Here is a 19,203-nt window from a genome sequence, read left to right as displayed (position 1 = left end):
TGCTTAAATTGCAAACATTTTCCAATAATATCATCTGAGATCCCCCCTCAGGTAAGCCACACTGATACTGCTCTCTCTGTTTTTCATTCACATGGCATTTTTTTGGTTGGTTTTTTTAAAGACTAATCTAATACCACCCCGGAGATTAAATGTTTCTTTATACCTTTAACTTAGAATCATAATTGTGCTCAACTAAGTGCACATATGCAGAACAAGGTGGAAGCCTGGAAATTAGAAGTTTAAAATTACATATATTTAACTCATATAAATGGATTAAGAAAGCTTATGCAGCAGTTTGGTGAGGCATGCTTCCATTTTGCTCAGAACCCTGGCACTGTAATTCTGTTCAGTAGTTTCCCACTAACATCCCTCTATTGAAGCACCGGTTTCAGCACTGCCTTCTTTTATTTCTGCTTAGCAATATGGTCATGTCTGAATAGATTTCACAAATTCAGCTTCTCATAAGTGATGGAAATACTGCATCACCTGTCAGCAAATTTCAGTTAAAGGAATTTTGTACCTGACACTCTTATTGAGAAAATAAATTAATCTCTGAGAGACTTTCTATTTACATTACCTCAGCACAAACTGGACCATGCTAATTACATAACAGAACTGCAGGCAGGACACCAAATTGCTAGCTTTATAGGGAGAGACATTATAAAATATTCTGTGCATAAGTGGGTGGGTGGGTGTGATCAGGGAGATACTGTGAGTGGGCAGAGGCTAGGTCTCAAAGGCAATGTTAGAGATGCAGGAATTGCACAACCACCAGCAATAAGCCACATCAAGTTTTTTTTTTTATCCCAGCAGTTTGGCCAGAGAAATATATCCTCCATGAGCAGACCATTGGTCCATCTAGCTCAATATTGTCTGGACTGACTGGCAGTGGTTCTACAGTGTTTCAGGCAGTTGTGTTTCTCAGCTTTATTTATCTATGGATGCCATAGATTTAATCTGGGACATTCTGCATGCAAAGCAGATATTCCATCACCGAGCTCTGGCCCTTCTCAAAGAAAAGGATGCTCGTTACAGTTCTTCCGTCCACAGTTCTTAGTTATTCAAAAGAAGCAGCCATCTGCTTTCCCTAGCCAACAGAGGCAGCAATATTGATCTGTGTGGGCACCTCCATTGCAAGAGGTGGGTGTAGCAGGAGAAAAAGCCTCATAGCAGTGGCACTGCTGTTGCTTACTGGAAGAAGGGAGAGCGAGGCAGAACTGAGGTTGGGGCTGTGTGAGCATAGTGGTAGGAGTGTTGGATTGGTGCCACTCTCTGTTTCACCATCTCCATTCTGGTAGGCAGCCACAACAGTGCTGCTGGGAGGCTATTGCTATAGCTCCACCCCACTAGCCAATCTGCTTCTGGTCACTGCTGCCTACCTTGGTTGCCAGAAGAAGAAAACCTGACACCTTTGTGAGATGGCTGAGATAAGCAACACCTATGTATTGTGATTGGCAAGAAAGAGGCAGGCCCCAGTCTTGGAATATCACTAGGCCATAACTTTAATTATTTACAGGCATCGGTGAATCCACAGAACACATTGATTGTAGTGGGGGTGGAAAGAAGGCCCTCATTTCTACCACTGCAGTTTACTACAGGAGCTGGCCTTGCAGTCCATGCCACTTTTGAGTCCTTGGGACAATCAGTTAAAGCCCAAAACGTCATGGGTGTGGATTTTGACACCTGCATTGGCCACAGGCCACATAAGAGAGCAGTACAGTGATACACACATGCACTAATTGTGAGAGTAACATACAGGATGGTCATTAAGAGAACCAACTCCAAAATAATTATTGTCTCAATCACTTGAGAAGTTGTGTTTCCAGAAAGAGAGTGAACACATCACAATGTGCTCTGCTCAGCAGAATTAACTAATCAGAGATTCAAGCAAAACAAAAGCTTGCCCTGCTGAATACGTACATCCTGTCAAATTGCATTTATCAACCTAACGGTTATTAGAATTTATTCTGTTATGTGAATGAAATTGTGAGCTTAAAATGTCACTGGAGATTTATTAATATGATACAGCCTCTGATAAGGGCATGTGAAAGGGCATAGAGAGAGCAGATAATGTGAGGCAATGGGTGTGCAGGTGTATTTGTTTAAGAGAAGAAAAAAAAGAAAATAAAAATGTGGCAATTTATCAGTGAGGTTTTTTTTCCAAAACCATCCCAGCCACATCAGGGATTACTAAACACATGTGTAATATTGGGTGACCATACTATGGAAAATGCTTTCTCAAAATTTGATAAAATGTGGTGAACAGGGGAAATAATGATGCATTCTTTAAGAGGAGCAGCCAAATGAAATGCTGTTATTTAGAACAATAGCTGCAGCATAATATCATCTTCCTTGGGTCTAAAAAACAATAAAAAATAACAATGCAATAAAGATATCCTTTTAGATATAGGTTGTTTTTTCTACAATTTTCAGTGCGCAATTTAGAATCTTGGAAAACCAGGGTTCTGAATCACACAAGGAACGTACATGAGTAGAAAAAATCCTGCCACCTTCTTCTGATGCACTACCCTTCACATGAACTTGCAGTAGCATTTCAATTCAACTGCAAGGCTCCAGTGACCCATTCAGTATTTGAAAATCACTCATCTAGGATTCCAGAATGCTTGGGCTAGAGGCCTTTTCACAAGTCATAACAAAAGAGCCCCAGGACTTGCAATTCTATTGCCACCACATAGAACAGCCAGATGCTTGAAAGTATGGTAAGTCTCACTGAACTTAATGGATCTCTCTTCGGAGTAAATATGGATTGGATTGGACTGGACAGCATACCAACAGCGAAAGTAATTAGAAAGACATTTTATATCAAAGTCAACAGATCAACTCACCAGTTTTCTCGGCCTTGTGCTTTAGACTTTCCTGTCCCGGAAGGCATGGGCAAGGCCCTTCACAGCGAGCTGCAATGTTTTTGCCAGATGTGCACGCATGAAACTCCAACTTGCACTGTAATTGAAACAAAAACAAAACACAGGCCTTTTATTTGAGGTAAAACAATTGTGGAGGGGGGGGGGTGGAGGAAGAGAGAGAGAGAAATCACACATTGCCAAATAGCTTTGAGGTGGCAGTTGTTTCCTAAAGAGCTTATTTCCCAAAGAGCACCCATGTGCCTGGCCAATAGGGTATCACTGTACTTCACTGGGATTCCTTCTCCCTCTTCATGGTATGGCAGAATTCCAGTTTTCAGTGTTTGTTCAATAAATATTTTGCTTTAGTATGTTGGGCTTTCCATCTTTTCATAAGCTCCAAAATGTCAGGAAATTACAACTGCTAAGCTGCAGGTGTGTAATTTAGGCAATATTGATATGGTATGGTATTCTATAGTTCTGTAGTTAGTTCCATCTTCACCACTACCTTTGTGTTACAAGTGCAATTATTACAATGTTGGTGTCTGTGACCTACAACCACTCTAGCCAATTTCTGCACATTCTATAGCAGTGGCGTAGCGTGGGTTGTCAGCACCCGGGGCAAGGCAAGTAATTTGTGCCCCCTAACCCGTGGATTTGCGCCCCCTAACCCATGGATTTGCGCCCCTAACCCTAACCCCCAGATGTTGCGCCCGGTGCGGCTGCCCCCCCTGCACCCCCCATGCTACGCCACTGTTCTATAGTTATTGAAGGTGCAGGAGAAGGCCTGAATTTGCAGGGTGGGTGGGTGGTGGCCAGCACTGGTAAGGCTGGTCTTTAAAAGTTGGAATGGAGAACAAAAATTCAGCAGATACAGCACAGCGTTACCACCTAAATCTTTCCCATTTTTTGTGAAGACTCCTCAGGGCCTTTAAGCTGCCTGTTAGAAATCCAGCCACTGTGCACCTTAAAGACATTTCCCCTTCCTCCATGCCTCGCAAACTATTTTTACTCATCTCTTGTGATTTCTTCTTGCTGTCCTTTCACACCTAACATCTCACCTCTTGACTGACCTGACCCATAAGCTCTTCAAGAGTGAGGCCTATTCTATGAGAATCTTGTACAGTACTACAGGCTAAGATTGGCCAAAAACTGCTGCTTAGCAACAATGGAATAACAGGTCCATTGACTAACATTGGCCAGGAAAAGCATTTTCCTTCATGAGTAGAAACACTACTTTCTACTATCCATATCTTCAAAGTGTTACCCAGTTTGTGGTAATAAAAAATACTGCCTTACTTGGAAGATAATCCAAATTGAGTCTAACAACACACTCCTATGCATATCCATTCAGAGGTAGTCCTAAGGAGTTAAATGAAACTTATTCCTAGGCAAGTATGCATAGGATTTCAGGCTTAGATTATTACAACTCAGCCCTATGTTTACTCAGAAATAAGTTCCACGGCGTTCAGTGTGGCTTACCTCAAGCTAATATGCATAGGGTTGTGCTGTTAATTATTGCTCTGGTTTGATTTTTTTATAAAAAGACTGAAGTCAATTTCTGATCCTATAAATTGTTTTGAATGATTTACAGAGTTGTTTTTATGGATTTTTACTGTTTTATTTTTTTAAAAAAGAAAGGAATACAAGCAGAGTATAAATCTTATGAAATACATAAATAGGTGTGGTGGTTCCATTGAGGAGAGTCATGGGTTATTCCTTTTTGTGCAAAATTTAAAAGGTCACAACCTTTTATTTTTACAGACTGGTGACACTGGAAGAGAGCTCATCAGTGATCCAGTGTTTCAATGCAGCATACTGTAGATTTAGTACTGAATGTTCCTGAAAGTTAAACCGGTATATAAAGCATAACAATAATCTACTCTTGAGCATGGCTGATTTATTAGAGCACAGATTAGCACTGAGCTGAAATATTTGGTGTAAGGTGGAGATATTGGATATAAAAAACACCCCTTGCCAAACTCAACTATGCCCTGGCTATTTAGTCTGTAAATAACTAAAGTACCACCAGTGATATTCCTTTTCAAGCAGTGGTATTTGGTTGTTTGTATTTACACATTCTTGATAATAAAATTCAGCTGAGCAGAGGATATATGTTTTAGAGATGCCTTTTGTTTTATCATATTCAGAGAAATTGAGTTCCTCACATGAAATAAATTTGTGTTTGCAAATAGAAAGGTAGAGTATTAAAATGCTTGGAAGATAGTAATAACAGTGCAATCCCATATAGGTATACTCAGAAGTCAGTCCTATTGTGTTCAGTCAGTCTTAGTCCTTAGTACATGTGTTTAAGGATGCAGCCTTATTGATTTAAATTGGGGTTTAAGCATCCATTTAAGCAGCCCAAGAATCATGGCAAGGTTGGAAAGCAAGATGAACCAATCAGAAAACAGCAAGGCATATTCTGAACAATGACACAGTTCATTTCTATTCTGCCACAACAAAAGAGCAGAGTGAATGGAATAGGATGTTGTTACAAGATAAATGCCTCCTACCTTGAAAATACCATCAGTAGCTTGGTTCTGCTTGTGTGTAGTTTTGCTAAGAGGGCTCAGTCTTCCCAGGCTTTAATCTAGCAGCAGGAGACCATTATCTTCTGACAACGTTTTGTACCAATGACATTATCTCCTGGGCTCTTTCTGAACTTCAGAAGACCCTGGTGATTGCATACTCCCTATGATATTCTGTCCTTCAGATTTAGAAAATTCACTGACACAGCCAGCTATCTGCTTGAGGCTTTGTTCAGGAGATACTTTGTGATATTTTGCTTGCCTGCATGGTTCTGACAAGTGTGGCTACAACAGAACCACACGCAACTACCCTAAAGTGGACATCACGGGGTACGCTGGAATCCACTCACAAGAGGAAGGATATTTGAATGTTAAAAATAACAAAGCTACTCAAGGCATTTTAAGAGGAAGACAAAGACATTCTCGGGGGGGGGGGGGAGCAGAAAACAAGAAAAAAGATAGAAAAGGTCAGGATAAAAACAAAACTTTTGTGGGAAGGATATAAACATGAGCCAATATATTACGGTCTTATTTCAAGACTAATTGCATCAAAGGAGGAGAAATTTCAGCGAGGGAAGGATTAACTCCCCCCCCCCCGTTTGAATTCCCCCCTTCACTCCTCCCCTCTGTAATTAGACTTGAGATAAATATTATAATGGTTCTGGAGGTAGTTTTAGGATGGTGTAGTGGCACTGAGCACCTCACTGCAGGGGATGCCATAGGAACGCTGTAGAAGGGAGTGAGAGAGACAAATTTTAGTGTTGCATAGGGTGCTGCTGAAATTTGAGACCCCGAAGTCTGCCACTGATGTTTCCCTTTTTCAAGTCCAATTGCTGTAGCAGTGTGCATGGAGGAGAATTCTGTGTCAAGGCCCTTAGCCCTCCCCCATTTGTTGAATAATAAAACACATAGACACCAGTATTTTAGGTTAATGGGATAATGAAGTCCACAACTTTAGTGGTTACAGAATGTGAGTGGTATTGGCTTAGGCACTGGAATTGAACCAACTATATCTGACTCCTGCCCGCCATGCAGGTAGTCCAGTAAGGGTCAACCACCAGTAGAGGGAGCCCTGTTGATGTACATCAACTGACAGCTCCCCCAGGGTCCCCAATGTGGTCGTGGCATGGCCTTAGCCCATACCCGTGCTTCAGATGAGAGCCGCAACCCTGGATCCCTTTAACAGAAGAGGAGGGGCAGGTGATGGCCACAATCTCCCCTCCCATGAACCAGGTTTTAGCGACTGAAGCATTAAGCAGATCCGGGGAAGGAGGAACAAGAGGGAGATCCCCCGGCCATGCGGCTGCTTAAATATGGTAAGCCACACCCCCTGGCCAACCAGATTGTTTGGCTGGGGGCGTGATACGGCTGGAACTCCCCTACAGCACTGCCACGTCCCTGCTGTACACAGTGAGAGCGTGTGGCCTGCCTGCAATACTGCTCCATAGGGAAAAGGAGCGGCCTTGCTGCTGGATTACTGTATTTTTCCGTGTATAAGACTAGGCTTTTACCCCTAAAAAATAATGTCAAAAATTAGGGGGCATCTTATACTCTGGGCCATCTCCTCCCATTTTCTTAAATCTGAGTCCCCCAAAATAGGGGGCATCTTATACATGGGGGAGTCTTATAGAAGGTAAAAGACGGTAATTGCCCCTTTCGCACCTGCACTCTCCAGGAAGATCATCCTATGCCCATTATGTTTTTTGGGGGAAATGAAAATATCCACACCACTGCTGGGGGAGGGGGAGTTAGTGTATGTGTAGTTGCAGTGTGCGTATTTCAGTGGTTGCAATAAGTGCATGTCTGGGAGTTTTATTGCAATGAGTCTGTGTGTGCATGATTGCAGGGTGTGTCTGATGCCAACTGACAGATTCTGTGGTTTCAATGTGCCCATTGGCCCTAAAATGTTGACAACCCCTGTTCTACAACTTAAGAAGAAAACGGGCATAATGATTCTTGTTCTTTCCAATATAACTCACGGCAATGTTTGAACAGAAACAGAAACAGCAAGCCATAGACCTCATACCAGTGTGATAGCTAATACGTCTTTGTCTGAAGTTCCATAATGATGCTGTACTTCTCCTATGGCACATTTCAATGGATAAATGCAATACTGCTTTAAGCTACATTTGTTCACAGTGATCCTCAAAGACCAAAGTGTTCCAAAACCATTTTACTCCAAGTGGAAATCATCTGCTGTATTTGCTGCCAAATATACATTGATATAATAAAATACATGAGGGGTGGGAGAAGATGACAGAAATCAACCCTTGAAAATTCTAGTGCTAGGTTTAACAGTTGAGTCTGCCTGGCAAGTTGTTAGAGAGTGTATTTTGGCTAAAGTGGGCCCCTGAGATTTTTCCACCTTACATGTGTGATGATTTCATTTTCATTTTCAGAAAAGCTACAGCAATGCATTTTGCATAAATATGCACATTTCAAGGGAAATATAAAGTAACACCATAAACATTTATTCCTCGCTATTTTATATTTCTCTCATTTGTAGGACCCCAGCGGACTGCCATCATCTCCAAAAGAAGCCAGTAGCTGCTTCCTTGGAATGTGAATTCAGCTTAGTCTCTCCCTCTCTTGATAATGTCTCTAGGCCCATGGGGTCAAATTTGAATTTTAGACTTTCCCCTGTCTACATTTTCATGTCTTAGGGTTGCCCAGAAGATTGCTGAGCATGATCAATAAAGGCTGTCAATCCTTTGAAACCATAGTGTAGGATTTCAATTCAATATTATTTAAGTTTCCCACTGTCTCCCTAAATGGCACTCCAAGAATAACACAACTTCAAACCTCAATCTAAAAGTGTTCTACAATATGCTTGTGTTTTATAGCACATGTCTTATTTAAATCTCACAAAATAATAGTGTCAACATGCAACTTGTTTTACGGGTTTTTTTCTGTTTCCTTTCAATATATTAACTTCTTTCTGTGTGCTTAATATATCAGCAGCAAACACTAATGATTTTTTAAAAAAATTCTTTCTTTTACTCATCTGCTACATGAAAAAGCTGTGAAATTTTGAAACTACAGGATAGAGATGTTTGTCATCCTCCCCTAATCTTTCCTTCTTTTCTGTGTCTCTTAGCAGATAATTAGAATCAATTGGAATTCAGACATCCCTTTTAGAAAGAGATTTTGTTTACATGTATTTGAGCACTGTCTGCTAGAGTTCTATCGATGTTTCCATTATAAATCTTTCTCTTCTGATGTTTCTGGCTTAAATGGGGCTGGGGAAGATGCCATGGAATACATAGCTGCAAGAAACAACGCGGTTTCCTTGTTTTTTTAAAAATAATGCAGAAAGTAAAAACACTGATTTTTTTAACACTCTCTTGCAATTGGGAAATGTTTCTTTATAATTGCTGTGCTGTTTTTCCCCATGTTAAGTTTACTACTTGAACTTGTGAAGACTACTTTTTAAAACATGAAAATGATGCATTATTTAAAGTACTGACAAATGTTTCACATGTTATATAGTTCTTTATTTATTTATTGCTGTTTCTGAACTCAGGTTTGAGGTAGCCAGCATGCTGCTTTAACTGCAATGTATATGTTTTAGCTTTTTCATGTATTTTAGCTAGATTATGTAAAGAGCTTCAAAGACTTATTATTGAGTAAACAATGAATAATAAATATGCACATGAGTCTTCCAAACGCTGCATTCTATTCCCATTTATTAAATATATTAAACTAGATTTACATCCATGTAACTAAAGCAGCATTCAGCCAGGGAACTCCATTGGGCTTGAATTGTCACTGTTCTAATTAAGAACACTGTTCTCTAGGTGAATATGCACCACTGCCATTAATATTAATAGGCATTAAATCTGGCAATGGTGGTCTGGCCAAGACCCCCCTAATTAACATTCACAGTCTATTGTGTAAATATGTATTTAGCCATCTGGGAAATGCGGGTGTTAAATTTGCTTTCTAAAGTGGATGTTATTTGCCTCTTTGAAGCAGATTTTACAGCTGATTAGGTCAGAAATACCAGTTTTACTAGCATCTAAATGTAAATTGACATGAAAGACCATTATTGACTGTTGTGTAAACGAATACACATTAAAAACTCCCTTCTCAGTGCATATTTACACTGCAGTCTAGCAATTCTTAAGCAGCTAGGAAAACAGTATACATTAGGAAAGCTTCCACATAAAGGAGACTCAGTACATATTGACAGAAGACATCCTTTGGCAGTGAACTGAGTGCATTTATTAGGTGGGAAGACAATTCCGCTAACACCCCCCCCCCCCCCCGGAGTCACCAAAATATCTGTAGGAATGGGTCCCTTGGAGGCATGGACACCTGTGTGGGCATTGCTGTCACTACCAAATAAGAGGCAGCAGGTGACCATATTGTCATGGCCTTTCTTGTTGCCTAAAATAGGCTGCTGATAGATTCACAGATGCTGTCTCCAGGGCAGATGGAGGAAGAGCAGGGGGTGGTGATGGTGGAAATGACTTACGGAACTGGATTTCAGCAAGATAGGAGAAGCCTTGGAGCAGAGCGTTTCCAGGCTTTGAAATTCTGGGGTGGCTTATCACAACTAGCAAATATCTAACCAGATCAGCGGTGGGTGTGAGTGTGTGTGCACAGGTACACATCTGTGTGTACCTATATACAGACCCAAACACATTTTCATATGACAATTGATAATGAAAATGTGTTAGTGAATGTCATGTCTGCTGATCTGACCTCTACAAATTTAACTGAACTTCTTCACAAAGCCTTTGTGTGTACAGGCTGACACTGTGTACAGAACCAATTTGCATATACCTTCTACAAAGAGTTCAGAGCCAGAGTGCATGGTCCTGACTATCACCATCCTCCCTGTGGAATTGTCTACTGAACAAGGCTCTAGGCAGTCTTCCTAGAAACAAATCTGGAGAAGTCCACCTCTTGACTTGCTCTACTGCTGCTGCCTTGATGGCACCTGTGAGAAGCTGTGGCTGTGACTGCAGCTCTTGAACAAGCACACTCTTGCCTCTTGCCTTTCCCAATGCCATGCTTTTCTGTGCAGCCACCAGCCATCTGTGTATGGATGAGCTAAGGAACTCTTAGAATCAAGCCAGCGCCACTTCCAAAGTTGTTATTTGTAACAATAAGATGGCCCAGAGAGAAACCGGAGCAACAGCTCTTGAACCTGTTACACTTCTGGCTATGGTCAGAAATCTGACACAGGATCATGCAAACTACCACAAAGAAATGGATGGTGGTTGTTTCCAAACAGAATGCTTGCAACTCCAGTTATAAATGGACGGTTAAACACTTTTGCAACAGTCTCTACCCTTCTGGTTATCAGCTACGAAATGTGCAGAACCAACACATTTCCTTATATCACCCCTGCTTTTTTTGGTATTGATACAGAAACAAAGGTTGTGGGCTTAGTGGTGAATGGAAATTTCCCCTTACTCTCTGGGAATACACTTTCTATTTTTAACATGTGATGAGGTAAAAGAAAATCAAACAATCTCACAGAGTTTTGAACTGTAGGACCTATTGTTTTGTTGTGATTTAAGTTGTTCCCCTCTGTAGTTTTTAGTCTGAACAGCAATCTATTTGAATTTTGTGAGCTTGGCATTAACTTAACCTAGAGAGCACTGTTTATTGTTTCCTATATATGTCCTTAAGTGCTCTCCTGATTTCACAAGAAAGCCTGGATTTCTGCAGGCTTTTGTTACATTAGTGATTGCGGGGGCATGTAGACCCACAATTGACAGACTGGTTGAAACATCCAGTTGTTCTAGCGGCAGGGCTGAAAACCAAGTATATAATCATGGAGTGCTATAAAACTGCTCATCTATACCTAGCAGAATCAGCTAATTTTGGGCCCAGCAGATGGATTGCTCAAGCATAAAATGCTATTTTAATGCCAAATAAATTGTCCTGAGCAATAGCTGGAGGATCAGCTCATTCTGGGAGACGCAGAAATGTTCAGAGGTTCAGTTAATCACATTGGTTTTATGATAAAAATGTGTGCACAGTAACAGCAAGGATATGCCAGTCCAAAGGAGATTTAAAAATTCCAGCAGGTACTTAATAAAGCTTTTTAACCAAAGCATTAAACTGATTCAGGGCCAGGCAGCCTCTTCAGAAGGAGGCTATATAGCCTAACATGCTATTGCCATCACATTTGGGGAACGTTAAATCAATTCACACATCAGCTCTCTTCACATCATTAAAATGCTACCCTTCCTGCTGCTACAGAAGCGAAGAGGACTGCAGAGAGTAAAGCAGGGACCAGGTCCCTGGGCAGGCAAGCAAAGTGGGAGCAGCTGTTGCCCCAGCTGGTCATGGTCCAGCTGCTGGGGCAGCGTTATAAAGCCTGCCTGCCCTGAATTCCATCTACCTGACCCTGCAACCCCTCGGTGGGGAATGCCATCTTCCCCACCCAGAGACAACTCCTCCTCCTGCTGCAGTGGCTGTTGGGGGTGACAACTGCCAACTTTTCCACCCACAGACTCCTGATCCTGTGGCTCTTGGGGGGGGGATGACTGCTGTCTCCCCCACTTGGAGGACTGCTGCTGCTGCTGCTGCTACAGAAGTGAAGAGGACAGCAGAGAGTACTCCAGGGACCAGGTCCCTGGGCAGGCGTGCGAAGTGGAACAGCTGCTGTCCCAGCTGGGCATGGTCCAGAACGATGCCATGGTCAATGGTATGAAAACACAAGGAGCAATCAAGGAGAACCAACAGGGTTGTACTTCCCCATATCTATGCTGACAAAAGGCAACCAATGCTGTTTCAGTGCCAAAAATAGACATAAGACCAGACTGAAATAGGTCCAGATACTCTACTTCCTCCTGGCATACCTGCAGCTGGCTGGTCACCACCCTCTCAATCACTTTGCTCAGTAATAGAGTATTTGAGACTGGCTGGCAGTTTTCTAAAACCTTCAGATCCATGGAGGACCACTTTACGAGAGTTCGCACTACCTCTTTCAAGGTGGTAGGCAAAACTCCCTCCCATAGCAAGGCATGAACCCATCCTGGATCCATCCAGTCAACCTCCTCCTGCTAGATTTTATCAGCTTGAAGGCCAGCGATCAAAAGCGCAGTAATACAAATGTCTGTCCACACTCTCAAGCAGTTTGCAGGAGAGCAACAGCTCACCATTTCAATCACATTTTTCCTCATCCTCTCAGTTTTCAGCAGGGTTTTTTTTTTCATTGGGATGACCTGCAAACAAAACATTTAATGTGGGCAACAGGCCTTTTATGAGAGAAGAGGACTGAGGGGGACATGATAACACGCTATAAATAACTGAAAAGCAACCACACAAAAGAGGGCAAAGACTCCTTACAAACACAAAACATAATGGCTGGACTCAACTAAATATTTGCACAACTGGCAGCCAACTGTATTTCATTAACAAGCAGCAGCAGTCAATTTCTAAAACATGTATCGCATCAGTCCACACAAAGGCTTGAGTGAATGGATAAGTTTTCAACAAGCAGTGAAAGGTGAACAGCAATTGTACCTCATAACTCACACTTCTAAGGAAGAGAAATGCCCTTTTGTTATTTATGATTTTCTGAATGTACACAAGGGCCAATGTTTCCTGCTTGAAAACACATACCAGATTCCTGTGGGTTGTATAATGTAACTGACTAATAATCTGCCTTCTGCTACTTTCACATGCGAGTACTTATTCTCTTTCCCAACATACTGATTACTATATAATGGGTGACTAGTGCACTTGGTTTTTTCCTTTAAATATTGCTTTAAATTCCTTTGCTATTATCAGACTGTAGTCTATTTTAACATTTCTAATTACCAGTTTGGTTTCTCCAAGGCAAAAGCCCGTGTAGATCATACTATTTAAAGGCAGTGTGTGTGTGTGTGTGTGTGTGTGTGTGTGTATGTGTGGTTACTGGGGTCCCCAAACCCTGGGAACCAGCCCTTGTTCATTTGCCAGGTAACCAGAATCAAGAACCAACCCTGCAAGGTAAAACACAGTTTGGGTCAGGAGGCTCCCAGATGTTACCAGATGTCAGCTGAGATTCACAGCTACCAAAACTAAAAACCAGGCTTCCTGTCCTTGAGCCTCAGGCCCACGAAAGCTCCATAGTAGCAGTTTGACCAAGAGGCCAAGATAATTGGACTCAGCGCCAAGGCTTTCACTGAGAAAATACACAAGAGTTGAAGATATGGATTTAAAATGATTTTTTAAAAGCAGCATAGAAAGAAACTGTGTACCAGTGAGAAAATAGTTAGGAGTACATTTGTTAATGCCAAAACTGAGCAAAAACCAATAAAGATAACTTACCCGGCTCTAATATAAACCATTCAGAGCAACGGACTGCATAGAAACATAACCAGAGGTGTCAGAAATCAAAGTGTGAGGCACCAGACAAGAAAAGAAAAAGTTTGGCCTAGGTACTGAGCTAAGCCTTCCTACCCAATCAAGGTACAAGCAAGCTGTAACCTTCCAAAACTTGAGAGAGAGCCTTCTGTCTCACAGCTGAGGTATCTTTTGATTAGTTAACTGCCATTGTTGCTGAAGACTCAGCACAGGTGCAAGTCATGAGATCATTTTCCAATTAGTGAGAACAAGCTATTTCTAAGGGGTCAACCTTTTACCCAGAGGTGTTAGTAAAGTAAGCTATGTTTTTGGACAAGGGTTGAATAGATAAATCAGGTTTCTTAGCAGGTAATGTTGATTCTAGCAGCTACTAACTCTCCAAGATGTCAGACCAAGGTTTGCTACCCCTGCTACCACAATATGCTTTCTTAAAAATTGTGATGCTAGACTGAACTGTCCTTCCTCTGCATGGAAAGTATTCACTGTACTACTGAGCCCTACACTCCCATACAATGTTGTCTGTCATTGATGGAACCAATAATAGGTAAATAAAGTCAAGGGTGATAGTTTAGTTAACACCTATGCCTATACCTATACAGTATGCTTTCATTTGGACAACATCAGTGGGGCTTTTGGGCAGCCCAAGATCTCCATACACACTGCTTAGGCTTGCTAATGCAGCAATTTGGCTTCACCCCCAGAGGCACAATCCATTGTCTCTTGAGACAGATGGATGCCAACAGGAATACCTTTCATAATTTGCTAACCTGTAGATGTTCTCCCCATGCCTGAATTAAAGCATGCACTGCTGAAATAGAAAGGATACACTCTTGGGAGTCATACGTCAGGAGACAAACAAACCTTGTAGCAGTTGCTGTAAGATCACCGATAGGTATTTACTCTGGGTGTGCCAAACAAGTAGAACCTCCCACTCTAATAAAAAGCACCACAGGGAGAAATAATAGCCAGCACACAAAATACTGTTGAGTTATATGCCCTTTCCAGGACGAGGGGAAATGCAAAAGTTACTTTCTGAGCATATTCAATGAAAATCTTTTGTGCAAAATGCTCTTGGAAACTGACTGTATTCCATTTCACAGCCTATTTAATAGGAGAGATTGTTTAAAAACAAGGTCAGTTTATCTATTTGCCAATCCAATGCATTTAAAATCCCTGTATTTACAAAAATAACTGAACAAGCAACATTTAATTCAGAGTAAACAGTTATGGAACAAAACTACTGGCAGCCAATGAAACGACACACACACAAAAGCAGATGGCATTTACTCGACTTCCTGGCAGCAGAGTTGCTGCCACTTACTGGGAGAGTGGGAGGAGCCACAGGGAGATTGGTGCTGTGCAAACACCCTAGCAGGAGTGTCATATTGGCTCTACTGCTGCATTCTAACAGCATTGACCTCCCCCACCACCTTGCTCCTCCCACTGTGCCTCTGGGTAAGCAACAGTGACCCACCCACTGTGAGTCAGTCAAGTGCTGCTGCTCCACACTGCTGTCCACTACTGAATATATATGCAGAAAAGCCCGACTTAACTATGAACAGTTTTAAAATTAAGGTTTGTGGCAAACAAGAGAGTTGCCTTTAGTCTTTGTTCCCAGGCTTTGTACATGAGCCTCTCTGAGAGTGAATCCAGCTCCAGGCAAAATGGAGGCTGTAAGGATAGAGACCCTTGCTTCTAGGTCTGTTTATAAGATGCTGAGCCTGTGCTGAACATGCACAAGATATTGTATGGTATTATTTGGATGTATTATTTGAAGAAAGTAAAGTCTCCAAGTAAAGTTTTGAATAATATCTAATGGGTCTGGGCAATGTTTTATTCCACTAAGAGTCAGTTTTTATGCATCCAGTTGCTTCATGTTGAACAATATTAAAATCTGCAAAAAGAACAAGAACAAGCAAAATGCAGTTCAACACATTACGGGTCTACACTAAATGTCTGGGAGGAAAAAAATGGATGAATTGTGACTGAAACCCATACAGAAATGCTTTACAAATTGTTTTAGTTCCAAAACAAAGCAACCACAGCTAATCCCCTTTGCCATATTCATGTGTCTCTGCCTTTAATAAATTGGTTTTAGCCAAGTCTGAAAATACATTTGATCTTTTCTTACAATATGAAATTAGTGTCTAGGAAGCGCACAAGTTGTACCGTGCCACTTTCAGGGGTTATTAATTGCAATGCAAGGCCACCTCATTCCATAGACTGTTCATTAGTTTGAACTTGATTGCCTACGTCATAAAAAGTCATAAAAAGTTTACATGTCTAATTTTTAGTCAATATATACCCGAGAAACAGTTCGACCACCTATGTGCATTCCTTTTCTGCCATCCTTGACTACTGTATTCACTCCCATATGGGAGCTTACATATAACAGAATTTTTGCTAGTGGGGCAGCCTATGGTGGTTAGTCCTCTGATCACTATGTCATGGTTTATCACTTATGTACACCATGCTATGTCACTTACACACTCCTTTGTCCATGTAAATTTATGTACATGTCTTAGCTATACAAATGATGTTGGAAGAGTTATCAATACTTGTCCACTTTTACATGACCCCCATTTATCAACAGTTTTTAAATTATACTGGCTTTAGGCATAAACAAACAACTGGTAATTAAAAAATACATTGATCTTTAAAATTAATTGTGTGCCTGCTAAGAACCAATTTTACAAAAGTAGAAAACCCAATCTTGCTTAAGTAGTGATTTAGGTGTCAACTGGAAGAGAAAATAAAACAACATTCTCCCAACAGTATATGTTTTTTAATTTTTCCCCTGCGGGTACACATAGTTTGGAGTTGCATTGGTATTATTACTATTATTTATTGAATTTATATACAACCTTATACCCGGAGGTCTCAGGGTGGTTCATAGAAAAGATATGCAGGCAACTAGATTCTGTAGACAGAAAATAGAATGGCTATGCTTATTATCTCTATCATCTCTCTATCTATCATCTATCTATCTAGGTCTATCTATTAACTATCTAACTATCTATCATCTATCTCACTTCAGATTCTTCAGAGCAATTCTAACAACAATCCTACAAGGTAGATCAATATTGTTGCCCCCATATTGCTGATGTGAAGCTAAAAGAAAATACCGGTAACTTTCCAAAGATTGGTTGGTGGAAGGAAGAGCTGAACCAGGAATTTATCTGACCAGAGATCAGAGTCTTAGACAAAACACTACACCAGTTGCAGAGAACATTGTCATAACATTGGAGTGGTGAAATCAACTAATCTTTTAAGCTTTTTTCTGGGGGTACGCAGCGGTATGCATACCCCTAAACATTTTGTGAATCTAAGTTTGGCCTCATTGATGGGCAGTATTTCAATATGAGTAGGAAAACAAGAATACCCCTAAACATTTTTTTAAAGGAAAAGAAAGCACTGGTTTTAAGAATTAGTAGCATACAGAGTCTGAATGTTCTCAAAGTACAAGTGTAATTGGTAAAAATATGCTTAAGAACATAGGAAGAGCCCTGCTGGACCAGACCAAAAGCTGATTTAGTGCAACATCCTGTTCTCACAGTGGCCTACCAAATGCCTATAGAAGCCTGCAAGCAAGGCGTGAGCATCACATTCGAACCTCCTCACTCATGTTCACCATTAACTAGTATTCAGAAGCAGGCAGTTTGACCCTGAGCACTACTAGGACTGCTGTGATGGCATATGCAAAGTGTTCTGAGCTTTTTGAAAGGCAAACAGGGCACAGGTGTGGAAAAATAATAATTAGTAGAGATTCCTTTAATCCCTGGTTACTCTTTAGGCACTTTGGAGAAAGATATGGGTATAAATGTTCATATTAGCATCTTCCCAATTTTGTAATTTACATAATTTCTTATTTTTGATGAGTTCCTCTAATTGAACAACCACACAATGGCTACCGCTAACCTTTATTTCACAGTTTGAGAACACGCTAACTAAAATATTAACCAGTAGTTCAATGGCAATTTCTTATATACTTTTCAAGCTGTACATCTCCTGCTATTTCACGGCTGAACTCCCAAAAGAAGAGACATATGTCCCTTGTGTGAAATGGGCCATATATCGCAAAGCACCTTTCTGTGATTTTTTATGATCCATCATCGCCTTGCAAAACTTTGCCACAATGGATGGCTCTGCCACAAAACTTCAAAAACTTCTAAAGTACTATAATGAAATTGATGTACAACTCACAATGATTTCAGTAAATTGATCTAGAGAAGCTTGTTTTGTTTTTTATTAGAGGCAGGTTCAAAATCATATAATAAAGGAGAAGCATGCTTACTTTTTAACTGCCTTTTTCATCCAAAATTACAACATATTTTCATATGCTTAATATGGAAATTCTGGAGAAACAATCTTTACCCCTCTACTCCCCCCCATCCGACCCCTTTAATAAGGCCAGCTCTGAAAACACCTACACACTTTCATGTGATAAGCTGAATATAATATTCAAATGGTAATCATATTCATATGTTATATGATGAGCTAAATGTCTAGAACTGTGATATTTGAGGTGATGTTAAAGTTCCACGGTTGATCAGAGATGCTTTATGATATTTCCAAGAGGACAGCTAGGTTAGTCTGTTGCGGCAAAACAAGAGAGAGCCACATAATACTTAGACTAACAAAATGGTTATGGCACAAGCTTTCATTTCATTAGAAGCAAATCAGTGCTTGTTGATGCATTCATTTTGTGATGGAGGCACACATGTATATGTGTAATGGATCTGCATGTGTGAAGTCTACATGTGTAAAAAGTCTACTGCAGTGATAGGAAGCCCTTGCCCACACAACCTCCTGGATGAGGTTGGACTCCCAGCTCCCACCATTAGCCCTAGCCATTATGACCAATGGTCAGAATGATGGCAGTTGCACTTCAGCAACTCCTGGACAGCCACAGGGTCCCTGTTCCGGGTCTAAAGGTAAAAGGTAAATGCCCCCTGGACGGTTAAGTCCAGTCAAAGATGACTATGGGGTTGTGGTGCTCATCTCGCTTTCAGGCTGAGGGAGCCGGTGTTTGTCCACAGACAGCTTTCTAAGTCACGTGGCCAGCATGACTAAACAGCTTCTGGCACAACAGAACACCGTGATGCAAACCAAAGTGCATGGAAATGCCGTTTACCTTCCCACTACAGCGGTACCTATTTATCTACTTGCACTGGCGTGCTTTCAAACTGCTAGGTTGGCAGGAGCTGGGACAAAGCAACCAGAGCTCACCCGTCGCGGGATTTAAACTGCCAACCTTCTGATTGGCAAGCCCAAGAGGCTCAGTGGTTTAGAGCACAGCTCCACCCGTGCCCGGGTCTATAGGCCTCTCTGGAATGCAGACCTTGATCACTTCTGCTCTCTGTTTCTACTACTTCATGAATGAACCAATCTATTTGTTGCGTGTCGAGGTCCCCAGGTCCATCACACAGAATTTTTGTTTAAGGTTTTTGGCATAATTTTGGCCACAACTTTATTAAAATACAAATTTGTGAGTGGTT

At 41.2% G+C, this 19,203-nt stretch overlaps 1 protein-coding gene across 1 annotated transcript in view; it reads right to left on the bottom strand.

Moving 5' to 3' along the window:
- SPOCK1 (SPARC (osteonectin), cwcv and kazal like domains proteoglycan 1) overlaps positions 1–19,203 on the bottom strand; it is a 410,736-nt gene that overhangs the window by 68,056 nt on the left and 323,477 nt on the right. The window contains 1 exon segment of the mRNA XM_083728616.1: positions 2,847–2,961. Coding sequence (XP_083584742.1) covers positions 2,847–2,961 — 115 coding nt within the window.

The sequence above is a fragment of the Podarcis gaigeae genome (assembly GCF_964106915.1).
Source record: "Podarcis gaigeae genome assembly, chromosome: 2".
NCBI classification, from domain to species: domain Eukaryota; kingdom Metazoa; phylum Chordata; class Lepidosauria; order Squamata; family Lacertidae; genus Podarcis; species Podarcis gaigeae.
Note: the sequence above shows the minus strand (reverse complement) of the source record. Positions and strands in the feature narration are given on the sequence as shown.